General features: G+C 42.1%; 1 protein-coding gene across 3 annotated transcripts in view; it reads left to right on the top strand.

The window, feature by feature from the left end:
- The window catches only part of Hpse2 (heparanase 2 (inactive)), a 1,004,606-nt gene that overhangs the window by 823,542 nt on the left and 158,087 nt on the right, over positions 1-22,977 (top strand). For all 3 annotated transcript variants that reach the window (XM_032892002.1, XM_032892001.1, XM_032892000.1), the window contains one exon: positions 21,798-21,891. In XM_032892002.1, coding sequence (XP_032747893.1) covers positions 21,798-21,891 — 94 coding nt within the window. The remainder of the gene's footprint in view (positions 1-21,797; positions 21,892-22,977) is intronic.

The following is a 22,977-nucleotide window of genomic DNA, read 5'->3' as shown; positions in this document are numbered from 1 at the left end:
CACACAAAGACCCAACAAAGAAAGAGAACTTCAGACCAACTTCCCTTATGAATATCGATGCAAAGATACTCAATAAAATTCTGGCAAACCGAATCCAAGAGCACATCAAAACAATCATCCACTATGATCAAGTAGGCTTCATCCCAGGCATGCAGGGACGATTTAATATAAGGAAAACCATCAACATAATCCACTATATAAACAAACTGAAAGATAAAAACCGCATGGTCATTTCATTAGATGCTGAGAAAGTATTTGACAAAATTCAACACCCCTTCATAATAAAAGTCCTGGAAAGAATAGGAATTCAAGGTCCATATCTAAACATAGTAAAAGCCCTTACACAGCAAACCAGTAGCTAATATTAAACTAAATGGAGAGAAATTTGAAGCAATCCCACTAAAATCAGGGACTAGACAAGGCTTCCCACTGTCTCCCTACTTATTCAATATAGATCTTGAAATTCTTGCCAGAGCAATCAGACAACAAAAGGAGATCAAAGGGATACAGATTGGAAAAGAAGAAGTCAAAATATCACTATTTGCAGATGATATGATAGTATATTTAAGTGATCCCAAAAGTTCCACCAGAGAACTACTAAACCTGATAAACACCTTCAGCAATGTTACTGGGTAAACAATTAACTCAAATAAATCAGTAGCCTTCCTCTACACAAAAGAGAAACAAGCCGAGAAAGAAATTAGGGAAATAACACCCTTCATAATAGTCCCAAATAATATAAAATACCTTGGCGTGACTTTAACCAAGCAAGTGAAAGATCTTTTTTTATAAGAACTTCAAGCCTCTGAAGAAAGAAATTGAAGAAGATCTCAGAAGATGGAAAGACCTTCCATGCTCATGGATCGGCAGGATTAATATAGTAAAAATGGCCATTTTACCAAAAGCGATATACAGATTCAATGCAATCCCCATCAAAATACCAATCCAATTCTTCAGAGAGTTATATAGAACAATTTGCAAATTCATCTGGAATAACAAAAACGCCAGGATAGCTTAAACTATCCTCAAAAATAAAAAGACTATCCCTGAACTCAAGCAGTATTACAGAGCAATAGTGATAAAAACTGCATGGTATTGGTATAGACACAGACAGATAGACCAGTGGAATAGAATTGAAGACCCAGAAATGAACCCACACATCTATGGTCACTTGATTTTTGACAAAGGAGCCAAAACCATCCAATGGAAAAAAGATAGCATTTTCAGCAAATGGTGCTGGTTCAACTGGAGGTCAACATGTAGAAGAATGCAAATTGATCCATGCTTATCACCCTGTACAAAGCTTAAGTCCAAGTGGATCAAGGACCTCCACATCAAACCAGATACACTCAAACTAATAGAAGAAAAAGTGGGGAAGAATCTCGAACACATGGGCACAGGAGAAAATTTCCTGAACAAAATACCAATGGCTTATGCTCTAAGATCAAGAATTGACAAATGGGATCTCATAAAACTGCAAAGCTTCTGTAAGGCAAAGGACACTGTTGTTAGGACAAAATGACAACCAACAAATTGGGAAAAGATCTTTACCAATCCTACAACTGATAGAGGGCTTATATCCAAAATATACAAAGAACTCAATAGTTAGACTGCAGGGAGACAAATAACCCTATTAAAAAGTGGGTTCAGAGGTAAACAAAGAATTCACAGTTGAGGAATGCCGAATGGCTGAGAAACACCTAAAGAAATGTTCAACATCTTTAGTCATAAGGAAAATGCAAATCAAAACAACCCTGAGATTTCACGAGAATGGCTAAGATCAAAAACTCAGGTGACAGCAAATGCTGGCGAGGATGTGGAGAAAGAGGAACACTTCTCCATTGTTGGTGGGATTGCAGCCTGGTACAACCATTCTGGAAATCAGTCTGGAGGTTCCTCCGAAAATTGGACATTGAACTACCTGAGGACCCAGCTATACCTCTCTTACATATAACAAAGAGATTCCCCAACCAATAACAAAGACACATGCTCCACTATGTTCATAGCAGCCTTATTTTTAATAGCCAGTAGCTGGAAAGAGCCCAGATGCTCTTCAACAGAGGAGTGGATACAGAAAATGTGGTGATCTTCACAATGGAATATTACTCAGCTATCAAAACAGACTTTATGAAGTTCATAGGCAAATGGATAGAACTAGAAAATATCATCCTGAGTGAGGTAACCCAATCACAGAAAAATACACATGGTATGCACTCATTGATAACTGGATATTAGCCTAAATGCTCGAATTACTCTAGATTCACAGAACACATGAAACTCAAGAAGGATGACCAAAATGTGAATGCTTCACTCCTTCTTTAAAAGGGGAACAAGAATACCCTTGGGAGGAAATAGGGAGGCAAAGTTTAGAACAGAGGCAGAAGGAACATCCATTCAGAGCCTGCCCCACATGTGGCCCATACATATACAGCCACCAAACTAGATAAGATGGATGAAGCAAAGAAGTGCAGGCCGACAGGAACTGGATGTAGATCTCTCCTGAGAGACACAGCCAGAATACAGCAAATACATAGGCGAATGCCATCATTAAGCCACTGAACTGAGAACAGGACCTGCATTGAAGGAATCAGAGAAAGGACTGAAAGAACTTCAAAGGGCTTGAGACCCCATATGAACAACAATGCCAACCAACCAGAGTTTCCAGGGACTAAGCCACTACCCAAAGACTATACATGGATTCACCCTGGGCTCCAGCCTTTTAGGTAGCAATGAATAGCCTAGTAAGAGCACCAGTGGAAGGGGAAGCCCTTGGTCCTGCTAAGACTGAACCCCCAGTGAATGTGATTGTTGGGGGGAGGGCGATAATGGTGGGGGGATGGGGAGGCGAACACCCATAGAGAAGGGGAGAGGAAGGGGTTAGGGGGATGTTGGCCAGGAAACCAGGAAAGGGAATAACAATCGAAATGTAAATAAGAAATACCCAAGTTAATAAAGATGAAAAAAAAGAATATCTATTATATACTATTACAAGAAACAATGCCTTGGACAGGAGCAGAGTAGAGCTGGTAGGGAATGGGGCACACAGGAAGGATTTGTTTTAATTCAATGGGAAATGTATTTTGTTTCTATATTTTGTTCTTTATTGAACTTTCGACCTAAATAAAATATCTTGCCGATATCTAAAAAAAAAAAAGTCGGTAATCTATAACCAAGACATGTAGAGCATATTATACATTTAAAACCAATCAGAAACAAAAAATGAAGTGACTACACATATCTTTAATGTTTAAACCAATCACCATTTTTATTTTTCTAGCTGTAATTTTAAGAGAAGTACCTTGTCACCTGTTGAATCCAATAATCACAGTCAAAGGTTTTTTTCTAAGCGAAACAGCCATTAGCTCCATTTCCATAGAAGCTGTGAAACTGCTGGCCCCTTTAAGATCTGCTCATGCAAACATTCAGCCCCCTGGTGGGGCTTCTCCAACTGACCTAGGCTCCAAGCTACAGATGGAGGGCAAAGGCCAATTGAAACTGCTTTTTATTTATTTGTTCCTTTTTTGAAATGAGTTAAAACTAAATCAAGGGGTGAATCAACCAGCATTTAAAGTTTTAACCATTTTTTTTCTTTTAAACATGAAACACAAAACATTCAAGCAACGAGAAGCAAAAACCACAGACATGGACTGACAGACATGGACAGCTTGGTGCACCAAGGACAGACAATAAACATAAAGGGAAAGAACTAAATGGTGTCCCACACCAAAGGGACCCAGATATCCTTCCTAAGGGACCCAGAACCAGAAATAAGCACTTCTCCTATAGGAGCCAGCAAGGAGGCTCCCACTCTCCTTCTGACCCTAGGAGAGCTCCAAAAAAAAAAAAAAGCTTAAGCTCCTTTTCCTTCTCTTTCTCCAAAGCATCTGCAGAGAGTCTGGGAGGACTGTTTTTCTGAAACCCATTCTCTCTCATGTCTAGGGTGTAAACTATCTCTAGTCAGGGTCCAAAGACTAAAAGCATAAAAGAACACATACACGAAAACACTTTACCATTATTACATTGTCCCTTTTTAGAAGGGTTACTCCCCACTGGCACAAATCTTTATTTTTCTTTGTACATGCTTTCAATTCCTACGGTCTCCTTCTGTATCCTGCTAAGTGAGGCCTTTCTTGGCTCATTTTCCCCCAATATGTCCCTCCTCCTTCGCCGGCGGCTTCCTGGGACAATCTCATCAGGTACTCCTCTCTACCCGATCTCGGTGGGACCTCCATTTGACAATGCCTGCATCATCAGGACACTGAGAACCGGGCGCAGGCCTGCGAGATTTAAAAAGAAACACACAGATTCGGGTCACTCATGTTTCAAGAAAATGAATGCCAAAACTTTTACCTGGTACACAGAATATATACCCCAGCCACTGAGTAGAAGCACAAAGGAGAAACGAATTTACATTCTCAGCAGGGAAACTGAAACTAGGGCTTGAGATCAAAAGATCCAGAGTTCAGGTGTTAGCACACCCTATAGCCTATGGAGGGAACAGGAAGGCCAGGATGTTCCTTCACATGCATCCACAAGGCTCACTCAGCAGGGAGCAAACACCGACAAGAGTCCAGGAGAGTCCAACAGTTTGTGTTCATTTTTTTCCTTGTTGCAACAGAACACCAACAAAAGCAACTTAAATGCTGGAAAGAGGGGGTTCAGTGCATAAAGTGCTTGCCACCCAAGCCTGATGACATGAGTTCAGTCCTCAGACCCCTCAAGTTGTTGTCCTTCCTGCACACTATGGCATGAGCATGCCCAAAGACATACATGCACATACACAGATCATATACACACATAATATTAAGTTCTCTAAAGTTTTTAAAGCAACACTAGGAAAGAAAGATCTATTTTGGATTACATTTCAAGAATACAAATCCATTGTGAGAGGAAGGCACAGTAACAGGACTGTGATTCGAGGAGCAAATAGCAATCAGTGTTGGTACTCTCAGGACCCCAGCACATGGATCAGTGCCCCTGACATTTAGCCCAGTCCTGTGCTCCCACAGGCATGTTCATGGGGTTGTCTCCAAAGTGACTGTAGATCTGCCAATCAAAATGAGCTATCACACTGTTCTATCATGTTTCTGACACTGAACATCCAAAACTGCGTCCTAGCTACAAAACAAAAGACAGTGTAGCTAGTCTAGGTTTGTTTCTTCAGAGTACATTGTAAAAATATTAATTATCCAGTTTGTCAAATAATTAAAGCAGGAGATAATAAATTTGTGAACCTTGGATTTGATTCATATTCCTTCAGTGCAGTTATTGGTGGTGGGGAAGTGTCCATGGATGTGACCGGGGAAATGTTGCACTCCTCCTGACTGCATTTCTGATTCTCATCTCTAGAAGCTGAGAACACAACTGACTCACCTGGGGCTACACAGCGTGAGAACTCATACTGAAGCCCAGCTCCCCTAGGCATGCATTGCACAGTGTTACTTGGTTGATCTTATAATAACAGAATTTAACTGAAGGGCTTTAGTAATAGAGAATTTGTTAAACGAAGCCATAGTATGTTCATGTAATAGAATGCTAATGTAATTTTAAAAGATAGGAAGATCTCGTGTACAATTCGACAGGACAATGTTTAGGAATGGGAGTAGTCACAGAGTGTAGAATATTCTGCTTGCATGTGTGTTTAAGATCACCGAAATACAAACACTGGCAACATTCATTGTATAAAAAGAGAGAAATGAGGTCACAAAGATAAAGGGAGAAGAGAAACTTCTCACCATACTCTCTTTGCCTTTTGATTCTTGAGCCATGTGAATTTATTAGTTCTTTGCAAACTAAAATTAAATGGGGATTTGGAAAAACCAAAACCATGTTTCTCTCTTCTACACCAGGATGCCATGTGACTTTATTGCTACCACATCATTTTGTTTTGCTTCCTCTGAAGGATAGAATCTTTTCCATTGCCTCCAGTGCTTCTCCCACCTTCCATCCCAAGCTGCTGATTCTTGTGCTAGTACAGTGTGTTCTGGCAGCACACAGTCTGTCGGGAAAGCCATGTCTGGAAGAGGGGAGGCCAAGGAGTGTCAAGCATTTTAAATGCAAGGTGGGGGTCCTGAGATGAGGCCCAGCCTCTCGTGCCTGTCCATCTTGCTCTTACCTTGCAGTTTAGTTTTCTCATCTGGAAAGGTCTGAAGAACAGACCCTCATCTGGGGAGGTTCTAAGGATTGGAAAAACCACACATGAAGAAAAAGTGCTTATCAAGCACAGTGGGTTCCATGTGCCCAGAGGAGAGGGGTTATTTGTGAAAATTATTTGAAGTGTCTGACAGCACAACCATACAGTAGCACTGTTGAGGAATTTCTGGTTCTAACACCATTCACTATAAGGAAGCACAAAGTGCCAATGTCATCAGGCTGTGAACTCCACCCTTAGTGCACAGGGGCATTATGGGATAGCTGAAAGGCAGACACATCTAATGCCAGCAGTGGCCTCTGGGTTTCAGTGGACTCCCTTCGCCAAGGGCCTTCCTGAGAGCAGGGAGACTATGGTACCTGCTAACATCAGCCTTTTGAATGGTGGTGGACTAGGCGTAGAAGTAGAGTTTTTCTTTAGAAGTACACGAAGGAAACTTAGAAGTGAGCTCTATAGCAAGCCAACAATTTCATCTCAGGGTCTGCAATGCCTGGAGATAAGAAGGTCCTTGAAGTCATATAGTTCTTCCAGTTCTAAGATAGAAATACTACAACAATAAAAAGAAATACAGGGCATCAACTGTATACCCTTACCATCATTAAACTCAGAGCGTAAATTTGCTGGGGGAGGAAAACTTCCAAGAGCTCTCCAGGATCACCCACTTGCTACTCAAAAGCCATGACTATTCTCCCAACCACCAAACTGCAGTGTGCTCACCCCAGCACAGCATGGCTGTCTTCACTCAGTGACCCAAGGGCCCACCTGCTAACTGAGAAGAAATCAACAGCAGGTAAAGCAGTGTGGTATCAGCAGTGAGATGGCTACATTTTAACTGAGTGGAAACTGATGCTCCTGCTCTTAGCTTAATAAACTCAGTGAAGTTTAGTCTCCACCTTTCCTTAACTATCAGTGGGAGGATGTTCTGTCTATATGGTGTGCATCCACAACCAGCACCTGGCCGGTGAAGCCCCGTGTCTTAGTCTACACAGGTTGCCCCCACGTCTGGCACTCTCACTTAGGTTTCATTATTTCCGCCAGGGTGGAAGTAGTGGTCTGAGATAGATCAGACATGCCTCACAGAGTGCCCAGGTCGGCCATGGCGAGCCACTCTTGCAGTTAGGACTGCACCCCAATGGCTAGGAATGATCTTATGCTTTAACACACCATTCTGGGCTATACGTGTGTGTTTTGTGAGAGTGGGCGACCCAGATCATGGACCCGTGCTAATCCCATCGTAGGGTTACTTCACAGCGGTGAGGTGTGCACCTAGTATGTGGCACCATATTATTCCTGTCATTCACACTTCCACCAGTGACTGATTTTCCAGCCTGAGTTATAGGCTGTATTTAGGGTGGAGAAGTCGAGGCCAAGGGGAGTATCACACTCCCCGGTTGTCTCAGCCTCCTCACAATGGAGGCAGTGGTAATGGACTGAGACCTGCTTGGTAGCTGAATCTACCTGGGCCTTGATAAAATCAGTTAACTTTCTAAGCACCCATGGACCAAAGGAGACGAGCAGCAGGAGTCCTATAAAGGGACCCTGGATACGGGGTAGAAGAGTGGTGAGCAGGGGAGAGGCAGAAAACCAGTTTTTATACCAGGCTTCACCCTTTTCTCTTTCTCTTTGTCTCTTTTGTAGACTTTCTCTAACATTCTGTAGGCTGTTTTCTACTAATCCTGTCTTATCAGCATAAAAGCAGCACTCCTTGAGGGCCGCACAGAGCCCTCCCTGTTGGAGGAGAGAAAGAGAAGACCTAATCCCCTTCTATTTTATAGAACAACCTCAGCCAAGAAAGCAACTGAGTCTTTAAGATAGGTTACTCCTTGTTGAAGCTCACTAATGTCCCTGTCTATGGCGGTACTGAGCTGATGATAACTTTGTTGGGAGGTGATCAGGGAGGCAACCCCGGTTCCTGTCCCCACAGCTGACAGGCCTAGGAGTACTGCAAGAGTCACGGCAGTGATGGGTTCTCTCTTCGTACTCGTGGAGGTGCCTCTTTCCCAGAACTGCAGGAACTCAAGATTGGGCCAGGGAACTCGTGCAGCGGTGGTGGAGTTGGCAGACACCACATCTCTGGCGCCATTAAGAATCACCCAGGTATAGTTGAAGATCTGGTGAGGCGATGTAGCAAGGGCAGACGTGATGATGCTTCCAGGGATCCAGATGAAGGGGAAGATGGTCAGCATGATCTGTAATTAAGCATAGTTAGACTTTTCCTCAGGGTTGTCCCCTGGTTGGGTTAAAGGCCTTAACAATGCTTTCTGGTAGCCAACGGATGCCCCCAGTCTTTGAATCATAAATGCAGGCTGATCCATGTCCCCAAATGAGGACCAAATCAGGGCCATATCATTGGGTTGTTAACGGGTCCTTCCATAGGACTGGTGCATAATCATAAGAAGTATGGGGTGCCACAAGCGATCTGCAGCAGTTTTTTCATCCTTGTCTATGACAAGGTAGTTAAGGACAAAGAGTGCATGATTTATAAATTTTTGTGATTACCGGGGAGGGGGACTAATATTCCCCCATTTGACTGTAATTTATGGATCATATTTTTAAGGGTTTGGTGAGCTCTTTCAACTATACCCTGTCCCTGAGGATTATAAGGAATGCCCATGACATGTTTAATTCCCAGTTGGGAGCAAAAGTCTTTAAAATTAGAACTAGTATATCCAGGTCCATTATCTGTTTTAACAATCTTAGGTGAGGTAAAACTGTGAGGCAAGCCAGAACATGACTTATAACATGTTTGGTGTCTGCAGGGATGCATAGATAAAGCCGCTAAGGGTATCAATGGTGACATGAATATATTTTAATTTAACAAAGGAGGGAGTGACATCCATTTGCCAGAGCTATCCAGGGACCAATCCACGGGGTTTGATCCACAGATGAGGGTCAGGTAGTAGGGTCATGCAGCCTTTGTAATTACGGACTATTTGGCGAGCCTGTTCACCGATGATCTTATATTTAATCCTAAGGGCTTGTGCTTTAAGGTGATGTAAGTCATGTGCTTTTTGGGCAAGTGTAAGGGGCATAGAGAAGGCCCCCTGGGCCAAGGCCACGAGCGGGTGAGGTGATCAAGGGCATCATTACCATCAACTAAGGGGCCTGGCAATCCAGTATGTGCTCGGATGTGTCCCACAAAGAAGGGGCAAGAAGGCCTCTGAATATTCTTTTGTAAGGTGGCAAACAGGGGGGGAGCATTGGTGGTAGGCCGAATATAGGGCACTGTTTCTAACTGGGGGATAGAAAAGGCAAGATATGAGCTATCTGTATATAGGTTAAAGGGTGCATCAGGCAGCACACGAAATACTGCGAGGATAGCTTGAAGCTCTACCAGTTGAGCAGAATCTAAAGGAATAGAGAACTGTTGTATTTGACCATCAATGGAAAATGCGGCTTGTCCATTAGAGGAGCCATCTGTAAAGACAAGGTGGACTCCCGACATAGGGTGATCACGTGTTACCTTTGGAAAACTGTATCAACTTATCTGAGGGGTAATGATTATCTATCTTACCCTGAAAACAATGCAGCTAATTGGCCATTCGTCTACATGTTGACTGAGCCAAGAGATCTGGGAGGGGCTATAGGGTAAGATTAAAGCATCGGGGTCCCTTCCAAAGAGCTTATGGGACTGTTCTCTTCCAAGACGTATGATTTGTGCCACCAGCAAGGGATAGGTGGGAAGGACCCTAGTTGAGGAGGCAGGTAAATGTATCGAGTAAAAAGGATATTACTGCCAAAAAACTGCTGTTGGGGAAAAGGAGGTAGGAAGGACATCATTGGAAAATGTCAAGAATACCAGTGAAAAATCACAAGGAGGAACTTCCTGTTTCTCAAGGTTGTTTAACTTTATGGTCCTCTAGTTCCTGGGAGAAGCTTTCTGCTTCTCAAGATTGTTCTCTAAGATTTTAATCTAACTTTATGGTCAGCAAATTCTGGGAGAGAGTTGTCAAACCGGCTGATGTAAATTACCCATTCTATAGCCTAGGAGAAGCTTCCTGGAACTTACAATTCCAGGGCCTAAGCAGTTTTTTTTTTTTCTTCTACTCTGAACCTTTGTCTAGTGGGGGGAGGCAACCTTAAAACTTCTACCTTTCATTCCACACTTCTTCTAGTGGCTAGTTCTAATCATAGAACTAAATTAAAACATGATATTGCTGACGTAACATCAAAATCTGAACAGCACTTACTCTTTCTCTAATGAAGGTAACTAGTTTATTTAATACACATGGTCTTATAACCAGAAACAGAAGCAAAATTAAGAAGGGTTCCATAAGGGAAGATATCAGAGTAATCATCCAAGGAGATCTACTAAACCAGCTCTCGGACCATCCTTGATGGTCTCTGTCTGTCTGTCTTTTGTCTAACCTTTTCTTAAGTTTACTCATGGAGTCTTTACTTACTCCTGAATGGTCTACATAGAAGCAACATTCTTCTTTTAGTGTAGCACACAGACCTCCTTCTTTAAGGAATATCAGGTTTAATTAATCTTCTTTTATTCTGAAGGACTATCTCTGAGAGGGGGGTTAGGGATTCTTGGAGGTCAGCTAAAAAGTCTTTTTTACTCTTTCTATATCTAAGTCAATGGCAATTCTGAATTCTCCATAAGCCTTGTGTTGCAGGGCAACAGCAGATGTCCTTGTAGCTGCCCTTGTGGCACCTTAAGATAGCCCTAAGTAATTCTCAACTCTCTTTTGTGTCTTACTAAGTCTTTAGCATTAGGATTCCAATCTGGACACTATCTGAACCTACACACAAAGGTCATGACTGCCTGTTAGAACTTCTAAACTTATACAGGGTGTGATCCCTGAGGCACAGTCCCAAGAAATGTTAGTGGTACTAACATATGCAATGTTACATCATTTGCAACAGAAATCAAGCCTATCCCCACACCTATCCTGATGGAACCCAGGGCAAACATGAAATTCTTGTTTCTAAAGCACACTCAAGTGAGCATTATAGATTTCCTGTAACAACCACTAACAAGCATCCCAAGTGGGATGGTGAGAGAACAAGAAGAGAGTCCAGAAAATAGAGGTCCGCCGAAGAGGGCAAAAGCATTCAGTCACACAGAAAGACAATCAAAAGATTAACAGACAGAAAAAACAAAAGTGCGCACAAAAACAAAAAACAAGCGGCCACCACAAGATTGCCACAAAACCGAACGGATTCAGATGGGAGCTTCCATGAGCTCACCAAAGACTGATGAAGGGGAGTGGGTTCCACAGCACTCCTCCTTCCCAACCAGAATCTTCCCATTGTCAAAGTCACGAGTAACACAAAACAAAGACCTAAAACACACAGACAAAGACCACTCTGGAAATACAGATGGCCAGAAAGGCGGGTCTTTTTTCCAATCCATGAGAATCACCGAATCCTCACCGGCACCCAAACGGGAATCTCCCAGGCGTCCCTGGGGTCCCTTCTCACCTCCTGGGACGTCTCCCAGGGCAGCACAATCGGTGAGCCCCTGGCACATCTACCGCTCACATTCACGTCTCTCTTGAGACATGAGCCTCCGTCTCAGCCCGAGATGGGAGCAACTGCAAAACCAGAACTCCAGAACTCGCAAGCAAATACAGACCCTGAGTTTAGCCGGCACAAAACACAAGGACACAAAGACACAGACTCGATTTCCTGAATCGGAACCGCCTCAGATCCTTTTTCTTACAATAAGTCATTTCAACACTTTCCAACCTTTTCCCAACTATAGGAGCTAATTTCTGGTCCTTCAATAATAAACCAAGGACAAGTTTCTGACACAAAGACAAAAAAATTTAACGAGATCCTTTTTCTTAACTCTTATTCCTCTCTCCCTGAGTGAACGCTTGATCTCTCCTATGAAACAAGCTTCCTTAGACAATACCTTCCCCCATGACAATGGGACGACAATTATTCGACCGGTCTTACCTCCCTCTCCAGTGACGCACGAGCGATGCGGCCTGAAAAGTCCTCAATCTCTCCGAGGATCTCCTGTCTCCTTCATCCGGTAGTTGGCCGTGCTTCGGGTCCCTGTTCAGGCGCCACTTGACCCTTCCAGCAGGTCCAGTTATTCAGGGTCCCGAAGAGGCTCTACCTGAGGGTCAAGGAGGGGAGAGAAGAAGGAGACCAAGCAAGGTTCTGTTGTCAAGGTCTTGTTTATTGAGAGGAATGGACAGCATTTAAAGCTCTGAAGCAGGAATTGAAGCAGGAACTGAAGCTTAGGGCGGGGGAGTACTGGGAAGTGCCCAAGGACATAAGGTAAATCATTAAACTACAAGATGTCCTCCTTAGACACTGAGGCAACAGTCTTCCCGGGACAAGTTCTTTGAAAAGGCCAAGCCCTTCTCAGGGATCTGCTCAGGGCAGGGCTCTAGCTTTGCTTAGTTCGGACGTCAGGTCCCTGGCAGTTTAGTCCCATGCAGCCTCTCAGGGAGGAGCACACTAACACCCTTGGCATCTGTTGTCCATTGCCTTTCTACCTTTACACGTGGACCCCTTTTCCCGAATAGTCTCTATGTTGGCCATGATGTTTTGCTTATTTTTTGTTACTTTAAAAAATCCTTGCATGTACATTTTCTCAGAGAGGATTCATTATTGACTCTCTTCCTGAGGAGAAAGGGCAGTTTAACTATATAAATACTGTTACAGTAGCCATAATAAAATAAAATAACTGGAAGCAGAATTAGATATAAATTTACATATATCCACCATTTATAATAAGCTTCACTGCTATTTTTGTTTAGGTTATGATATTCTGTGTGAAACAGAACATAAATATATAAATATAAAAGTGAAGTGCACTTGTTTCCCAGATTAGCCTCATTATTTTCCCAGACATAACAACTGAATTTCAAATTGCATGCTTCTAGGACACATTTCAATATTTTTACTACATGCATGAGAATCCATAAACCATTATAGCATTGCTTGCATGCTTGAAAAATCATATAAGTCACATAACTTTGATGTGTATAGCACTGCATGAATATGGAGAGGTTACATATATGCTCATTTTGTTTTGTGGTCTGTTTTTATTTTTTAAGTTGGCATACAAAATAATGGGCTTCAGTATGGCATTTTCATAATGCCTGCTTCCCTCTGGCCTCCCAGCCTCCCTCCTGTGTTCTGTCTGAATGCCCTCCTGTTGGTTCCCTTCCTGAGACCCCCCCCACCTCAGATCACCTGTACTCCATTTCCCCTTCCCTCCAACAAGATCTCCTATTTCTCATCTCGTCTCATGGCTATCTTTCTATTTGCATTGCATTTAGACACACACACACACACACATACTACACACGGGCGTACGCGCACACACACTACATGCACACATACAAACACACACACGTACACATACACACATACACAAACACACACACACACATAATTACAAACCCATTCATACTAATTAAAATCTAGGAATTCTATATGAGGAAAACATACAGTATTTATCTTTATGAGTCTGGCTTTTTTTTTTTTTTTTTTTTTTGCTCACTAGTAAATATCATGGTTTCATTTTCTTTATAACTGAATAAAATTCTACGGTGCATATATCCCACGGATTTTTGGTTCATTCATCTAAGCTGACCCTATTTCTTGGCTATTATAAATGGTACAGCAGTGACCGCAAAGCATCTATGGCAGAACTCAGGGTCTTCCCACGCACTATATGCCTAGGAGCGCTAAAACTGAGTCATGTGGTTGTTCTAATTTTAATTCTTGGAAGAACCTCTGAAATAGTGTCAGTAGTGACTGCACACAATTACACTTCTCGGCAACAAATAAGAATCCTCTTTCCCCACATCCTCCCTAGTGTTTTTTGTCCTTTGTTTTCGTGGTGTTAGCCATTCCTACTGGTGATAGAGAATCTCAAGGTAGTTTCAGTCGGCTTTTCTGAATGGCTAAGGGAATACTAAACACTTTTAAGAATATTGGTCATTTGTAGTCATTGTTTATCTGTAGTCAGTGTCTGTGTGTGCTGTGTGCACATGCTTAGGGGCAAGGTTTAGTGTGTTCCTCAGTCTCTCACCACCCTGTCTTTGGATACAAAATTTCTCCCTGATCTTGGAGCTTACCAAATTACCTAGACCGGCTGGCCAGCACTCTTCAGGGGCCTTCCTATTACTTCCTCCACAGACTAGCATTACAGGCATGTACCACGACGCACAGCTTGTTTGTAGGGTGCTGGGGATTCAGATTCAGGCCCTTGGAGATATAAAATAAGTGCCTTCCCAGCGGTGTCTACCTCAGGCTCACTGGGTCTTTGCCCCCCTTTCCCGTTGCTCTGTCTCCTTTATGGTGAAGGCTCTTTTACCTTTGTGTAATCTGACTAGTTAGCTCCTAGAGTTACCTCCTCTTCTGAAAGGTCTTGCATATGCCACATCTTAAAGTATTTTTCTTACAGTTTTCTAGCCATTTTACATCTTATATTAAAGTTCTTGATCCACTTTAAATTGATATTTTGCTCAGAATGAGTGGTAGGTTTCTAATTGCATGTAAATATCCAGTTTTTGTTGAGGAGGTTGTTTTTTTTTCTGATGTATATTTTGGCATCTTCGTCACAATTTAGAGATCTGCCATTTTATGTGTTTACTTTTGGGTTTTCTCTGTGCTTTTTTGTTGGTCTGCATGTCTGTTTTCGCACTAGCACCATGCTGTCTGTCACTGCGGTCCTATAGTATTATTTGAGCTCAGATATTCTGATAGCACTGACATTGTTCTTTTTGCTTAGAATTATTTTTACCTATTCAGGATCTTGTAGATTTCTGTATAATTGTATTTAGTGTGAAGAATGTCATTGGAATTTTAATGGGGATTGCATTGTATCTACAGACGAGTTTGGGTGTTATATCCAACTTTAAAAACATTAATTATTCCAATCCATGAACATAAAAGTTCCATTCATCTTTTAGTGTCTTTTTCAATTTCTCTTCAAGTTTCCATGGTACATGCTGCCATCTTTGATCAGATATCAGTTAGTTACATCCATAACAGCTGTGCCACTATTGTACTAATGAGCAGATCTTGGCTAGTGGGGTTGGTATCGCCACATGCAGGACCTAGAACAAGGTAATGACCACACTTCATTGCATACATATATCAAAATTTCAAAAGTAAAGAGACTTTTTAAAAGTACTATGTGGGTGGTAAGTTCTGACTTTTTAGGCTCTGCCATTTCTCCTATTGATGCCCCACTGTTAGGTTTACCAAAAAGGTAATGACTTTAACTTCTGGCCCTTTCTGGAATTATTTGTTTGTCTGTTTCCTTGGGTCTTTTGTTTGGTGGTGGTTGTTGTTGTTATTGTTGTTGTTGTTGTTGTTGTTGTTGTTGAGCATTGTTAGATTGTCTAAGAATGCTCTCGGGATGCATTTCTATGTATACGTCCCTGTTAAATTTCCTAAAGAGCAGAAGAATGAGAGCCAGGAAATGGGGGAAGAAGTAGGGATAGGCACAGTAAGAAGAAAGATTTTCAAGTTTCTAGGAGCTTGTAATTTATTTTGTCATTCTGTATAAATATTTACTTTTGAGCCTAATTTTGTGTTTTGTACATTTGATCTCGTTGCAAAGATGGCCCCACAATCAGTTTTCAGACATAAAACACCTGGATGCATTCCTGTCCCCAAGCTCAGTGCCATTGCCTGCTGTAACTCTGTGAATCCCTAGAGGAGGCCTCTTCAGAGCCCACTCCCATGGCTGAAGTATGTAGGATTTTCCCACCCTTTCCTTTCCCAGCTTCCTGCAAACTCTCCCCAGCAGTGCTGGGATCAAGGTCCAGCTGTTTGAGCCTCTGCCAAGATAGTGTCCCTCCACAGACAGGGGATTCTGGATACTTGGGGGAAATACTACACTTCAGGCTCAGGATCCAAACTCTGCAAGGAGTTCACTGAGAGGGACAGATTAGGAGTGGGGAGCTTAGCCTTGAGACACATTAGTCTCAGATCCACATCCTTGGCTCACCATGGATTAAATCGTACAGTCAGTCACTCATTTTGCTGAGTGTACCTTCATATATCCATTGTGTGCTGGGAGGATGTCCATAGCCCCATATTTTGTGTATACCAATTTGCTGTGCTTTTCCATAGTGCAAACTCTTTCAAACTGACTGTAATACATATTTTAGTCTGTTGGGTAACTCGTGCATGGACTTACTCTAACAAATTTCAGAAAGCTTAAAAGGCAATTGCCTTGCCTAGACCTCCTTGTCGAGTATTCACCTCATTCAAGCTTCCCTGCCCCAAGTAATTTAAACACAAGATAGGAAATTCCACCTACTGCAGGGAAGATGAAGAATGGCCCTGCCTCAGAATCAAACCCTAAAGCAAACCCAGAGCATCGGCTCAGCAGGAGCCAGGAGTGAGGCCCTCTGAGGAGGGGCAAGCACACTTTATACAGCTCCATGGAGTCTCCAATCAGCTTTCTCCACTGTTTGGCTTTGAGGTGTCAGGCTAGGTTTTATAAGTCAACAGGGTTGTTCTAATGATTTTTAAGTCCCCCCCACCGTACCCCCTTACTCCCTTTGGAGGGGAAAGCTTCAGTTTTATGGAATTACCTGCTCAGTTAGCTAGCTGGGTGTTAGTTCTGAGTAGACTGCCCCTCCTTTTTGAAAGCAGCAGGCAAGAGGGGGAAAAGCTCCGGAAATTCCTGAGCATTGGGAAGCCAGCCCTAATGCAATTACCTGAAATAAAAGAAGGGGTCAGATAATAAGGGGCAAAGGTTTTTCCTCTTAAAGTAAAGGGCCAGGTAAACAAAACCAGCTGCCCCTGGGGCCCACAAACTCTCCTCATTAAATGTTTTAAGAAGTAAATGAGCATAAGTAGCTAATTGTAGCACAATCCTAAAACTGAACCGTGAGGGTTTGGGAAGGAGATAAGCAGAAAGGCCTGAGCTGCCGCTGGATGGTAAGGTATTCACACTTGATCCAGACGGAGTAAAAACCAAAATGGCCTGCTTTGACCAGGATGTCTGAGATGACCTGGGTGTCTCAGTTAGGACAGACTTAAATTTAAATGTTAGCACAATAGGATCTAGAATAGATTTTCATTTAGTATATTGTAGGAAATTTCCTGCGCACTGACTATGAAAAATTCTGGAAGGATATTTATCAGAATATAAATGACGATTCTAAATGTTGCTCCTTTAAGTGAGTCCTGCTTTTATTCTTCTATTTTGTTTGCGTTTATTTTTTAATTTATATTTATTTCTCTTTTTAATAAGAACAAGGCAGTGCTTTAAAAAATAAGATGAAGTCTATCACATAGTAAGTAAAATCTTAAATTTTATTTAAATGGACAAGAACGTTGGTGAATAAATTGATAAGAGGACAAGTCTGCTTTGATTACTTCCTGCCATGTTTGATGTGGCCTGCCATTCAGACAATAATGACAGTAGCTGCCATCAAGTAAGACAGACTATTGTGATCATGCCCAAGTGTTTCAACTCTTTACTGTAGCTATGAAAAGTTTATTTCAACATACCCTTCCTGGTGTCACCCATCAGCTAAGTTCATTTCTTTGTGTGATCTTGGCAAAGTAAGGTTTATAAGATCTCAGAGGAGATCCAAGACTTACCTAACACTGTTACTGTAGGGGATTCTAAAATCACACTGTGGAATTCAGATAAAGCTGTCTAGGGTTTCTCTAGCTGAAGACTTCCTTTGCTCTTCCACCACCAGATTCTTTCTAATTTATGCATTTGTTTCAGAATCCTTTGCAGCCATTACTGTACTAATTATCTCTTGTAGAAACTGGTGAATACTGAGGACAGAGGACAGCAAAAAAGAGAGTTGCCCTCAAATCACTGGAAAAATTAGTAGCCATCTTTTTACCCAGTCTTTTTAGCAATCAGTATCATTGGCTGTAGTTATGTATGTAATAAGTAATTGAATAAATAAATAGCCTTATCATCAAGTAAGAAATCTATTATCATTAAATGGTGAGCATAGACTGCTTCAATCTCTTCATACCTGTATCTGTGTGCTATATTGGGCTCATAATTATGACACTATGGAGATGTATTATGGGGACCAAAGCTCTCTCTGATAAGCAGGGTTTTCTTTAGTAGGCTGAGGTAGGAGGCGCATTTGTGAGTTGAAGCCAACATGTGATACATAGTGAATTGTTTCAGGCTAAATTAGATTTAGAGTGAGTTCCTGTCCAAATTTAGAAAATAAAATATAACAAAAGAGGCTCCAGGTTTTTTCCAGTTCGTGCTCTGTGGTTAACAGATCCCCTTTCCTTCTCTTCAGTAGCATCCCAAATCTTAGTGACCAAAGTTCCTGTTTAAATAATTTAAGACAAAAGTGAGTTTAAGTTGCAAATGAAAATTGCTGAAGTTCTCAGTCTAATTTAAATTAGATTCAGACTAGGATTGTTAGAAAAAACGCTGTTTTGTTTATGGCAGGGCCCCTTAGCTGGGTCAAAGGTACAGACAATGCCCAGGGCCATATTTGAGATGCACTTTAAAGGGTGTCTGACATTTCTGCGACCTCCCCTTACAGCTTAGCAACTTCATCCATAACCATTGTTGCACCCATGACTGACACTGAAAAAGAGCCTCAGGTCAGCACTGTCCATCTCAATTTTCTTCTATCTCTAAGTACCTGGTATATATTTCCTACCTGACATTCTGCGTGTCTGATAGATCAAACTGAATCCTTCCTCTCCCTTAGCAAGCTGTGGCCCAAATCTAAGGCCTAAATGTCCTCCAAAGCACCCTCTCTCTCAGGCTCGTGGTCATCATTCAGTCCATGTCTGGTGTCACCGGCTAAGGACAAGTGCTTTACCACACCTGTCCCTTGCAGTTCTGTGTCTTCCCTTGTTTAGAGCCGGATCACTTCTTAGCCACACCATCAAGGTGACTTGCACCCCAGTTTCTTTGCTTGTGACTTCCTGCTCCAATCCAAATTCAGTATTCAGGAGTAGCCAAGGAACAACTGAGAATAATTAAATCCAGCTTGTTAGGTTAAAAATGGGGTCTGTAATGAGCTAAAAGGCTTAAGCTTCTATCAGAGCTCTTTCCTCTCTGCTGAACGAGGGAAGAAGTGTGCTGCTTCTGGGTCCAGAAGAATAGACGTCAGTGAGCAGACAGCAGTACGCAGCACACTTCCTTCTGCTCCCACCTGCAAGGAGCCAGAGTCTGTCTTCCTGCTACATGTTCTCCTCCTTCCAACCTACAGGGTGTGTATGTGCTCTCTTCTGGAGAGAGGCTCCCCTGCAACCCAAACCACAGCTTTTCGCTACCTTGGGCCTTGAAGTAACCTGACAGAGTATATTTAGTTATTGGATACCTTTTATGTGCTCGGCTGTGGCCAGCATTTTTCTTTATTTGTTCACTGTAGCAACCTCATAAAAATATTACAAGCTTGGATTTCTACTATTTTACATTTTTATTTATATTGTGTGAGTGTGTCTAGGAGAGACAGACAGATACGATACACACAGAGTAGGGGAGGGGTGGGGGAGGGGGAGGGAGAGGAGTAGGGGGAGGACGCACACATGTGGAAGTCAGAGGTAGGTTCCATAGGTCAAATTCGGATCATCGGATTTTCCTGGGAAATGCCGTTTACCCACTGAGCCATCTTGCTGGCTCCGTCTTGTAGACAGAGAAATCCAAATACATTGTGGCTCCGTGTCCATTTGCTGTTGCACTCGGGGATGGAGGGATGAAGCACAGTCCAGAACGGGTGGGAAGGAGAGAAAGCCATCTCTGAAGAGTTTAGTGTTATAGTTCTTTTAGACAGCACTCAGCGAGAGAGTTTGTGCATATACATTTTATTCAGGGTTGATAAGGGCTATACAGGAACCTTGAAGAGCTGGAAGGAGTTTTCAGGGTGAATGAAAGTCATTGATTGGGTGGAGTTTAACATAGTGGGAGTAACTCATTTGCATGGAGAGGCCTTCCAGGAATCCCTGGTGCTTAGTGAGTGGATTTGGAGAGAGGAAATTGAACTTGCGGTTTTGCCAAGGACTAATTGAGCTTCCTCAGGTAAAGGGTGTGGGGGTCGGGCTCCCCAGATAAGGTCAGGTAGAGAAGAGGGAGTCCTCCATGTTGGACGGACGTGGTAGAAGGCAGCCTTAAACAGCAGGGCTTCCCAACAGGATGTGTGTGAAAATGGTGTAAGGAAACCCATTAATTCTTATGCCAACTTGGAAAAGGGGGCAGGGATCTAGTATCACCTGGCTAGTAAGTGTCGGAACATACTGAACTAGGGTTTTTAACCCTAAGGTCTATGTGACTTGGACAGAGGAGTAGAAGAAAAGGGGATAAGACTGGCCTGAGCTACGTAGTGAGTTCCAGGCCAGGCTAGGCTACAAAACCAGTCTTTGTCTCAAAAACAAACATGCAGACAAAAATCTCAACAGATGATAGATGGGCAGGTACGTTACTTGATAGATGATAGTTTGGATGGATGAATGGAGGATAAATAAATTAAGTATGCTAACACTGAGGTCTGAATAGACTGAGAAAGCATCTGAGATTACATAAGTAGCAAACACCAAATCAGGAATCTGAACTCAGAGGTCTCCAAAAGCACATCTTTTTAACATATTTAACAGTTAAAAATTGGGCTCTTTGGAAATGTCTCATGGTGGTGAGAGACACCAACAGGAGGTTGAGTAAGACCTGCCCCCTTCCTTACTTCAATCAGAGCACCTGTTGATAATAAAAGATCTTAAACCTGAGCACCAGTACAACATGTGTTGGCATGGAGATTTAACATTTAGAATTGTCATATAGGTCTGTGTGTACTAATAAAAAGGTATTTTATTTCAAATGAACAAAAAATCTATCATTAGTTATCAACCAATAAGATTTTAGTAGATTAGGCTAGGCATCTGGGAATCATAAGCATTTAAAATTTTACTTAGTTCATATTTTGCAAAAATAGGCCTAAGGGGCGGTTCGAGGTACTGGAGGTCACCTAACCTAAAGCCAGTGTCTGCTCAGGAAGGGAGACCACATAAAACGGGATGGGCCTGCTTTCATCAGATGTTCACAACATAGTGTCAGTGCAACTTGATGATTCCCTTAAGCTCTAATGAAAACCAGACTGAAAGCAAATCAAAGGAGTCCCAGCTCTTTAGTTCAGGAGAGTGCTTTGGGCTGATCTGTGGACTTCAGTGTTCATGCATGCGTTCATTCATTCACCCCAATGACAAAGGCGGAAGCTCAGCCATAGTGAGTTCTACCAGGGAAGCAAGCTTTCTGGAAACACTTGAGACTCTGACTGCACTGCATCAGACTTTTGCTCTGTTGTCTCTTTTCCTGTTCAAAAGTGGAAACCTAGCAAATGTTTGGGCATTCCTTTGGAACTCTCCCATGCTGTAGGGTAAAGAAAGAGGTGGGCAGGAGATTGAAAGCTAAGTCCCCTTCCCCAGAAAAAAAGTAAGTTTTTCTCTATTGCCAGTTTAGATTATGAATTTTCTGTCATTTCCCAGAAGTGGGAATTCTACCTAAGCAAGTCTGAAAATAAGTCACAGCAGCTGACAAATGGAAGTGAGAAGATACTAAGTACATTATGTGCTTTAAAAGCATCAAGAGTCAAAGCTATCTGAGATGAAGCTCAGAGCCAACCTTACCTCAGGAAATAGAGACTTGTGCTAAGAAAAGTATATTTCTAGTCCCCTGTTCAAATTGTATTTGACTCTTGTTTTATTTCTATTCCAGTTGCTACATTGATGGCCGGGTGGTCAAGGTGATGGACTTCCTGAAAACTCGCCTGTTAGATACACTCTCTGACCAGATTAGGAAAATTCAGAAAGTGAGTAAAATTATCTGTGAGCTGATGTGTTTGGAACAAAGACAAGGAGAAGGTCACAGGGTCTCAGCTGGAATTTAGTGCTGTGGGAACCAGGGCAAGAAAAGAGTCCCAGCGGGAGTGACCAGCATCACACTTTTTCGGTGGTGATCAGTTTTTCACAGTTAGAAGGATTTGTGTTTGTCACTTGAAGATCTAGAGCCACTCCCACTGATGATGTGGAGGGTTTGGAGTTCCTACGTGCTGTTGATGGGAATGGAAGTAGTGTAATCATGGAGAAATGTTTCAAAAACCAGGCATAGAGCTGTATATGGCCAGGCCAGCTGAAGGAAATACCATCATCATATCAAAGAGCTACTTGCACTCCCTTGCCTCCTACAGTGTTGTTGGAAATAACCGAGGTTCAGAATCAACCGAGATATCTATCAATGGACAAATAAACAGTATAACATTCATTATGCATCAGAGAATGAAACCCGGTCATTCTCAGAAAAATGGATGCAACTGGAGGTCATTATGTTGACTAGAATAAGCCAGACTGAGAATGACAAATACTGCATGTTCCCTATGCAAGAGATAAAACAATTCACTCAAACTAGAACAAAGTAAATGCTAGAAGAGGAGAAAGGGGAAAATAGCAAATTTGGATAAATGTACCAAAATAATACAGTGAAGTGGTGGAAATATGTTCATGTCTCCAGCACGATAAGGTAACTATCCACATAAGATGGTTTGTCAATGACTGGAAGGGAGTCCAGAGGCTCTCAGTGTAAAGAAATGATGAGAAGGTGAAAGCCTTTATTGTGCAACTGAAATAGTACGCAGTATCCTATAAGTATGTACAATTATTATAAATTAATTAAAATAAAAAGTGCAATTCAAAGAATAAAAATTCCACACGGGAATCATATTAAAGGTTTGTTTCAAAAAACAGATTTTTTCCTTCATCCTCCCAACTTTGTTCTAAATGTAAACTCAAGTAAAATCTTATTTTTATTTAGAAGACTCGTTTATTTTACTAAAAACTATTTTAATAGTTACTTCTAAGTAGTTTAGTAAGGAAATGGAAAGTGTGCTTGTTTTCTCTTC

This window comes from Rattus rattus, chromosome 2 (genome assembly GCF_011064425.1).
Source record: "Rattus rattus isolate New Zealand chromosome 2, Rrattus_CSIRO_v1, whole genome shotgun sequence".
In the NCBI taxonomy this organism is placed as follows: domain Eukaryota; kingdom Metazoa; phylum Chordata; class Mammalia; order Rodentia; family Muridae; genus Rattus; species Rattus rattus.
The sequence above is the reverse complement of the archived record's forward strand: the minus strand, read 5'-3'. Positions and strand labels throughout refer to the sequence as shown.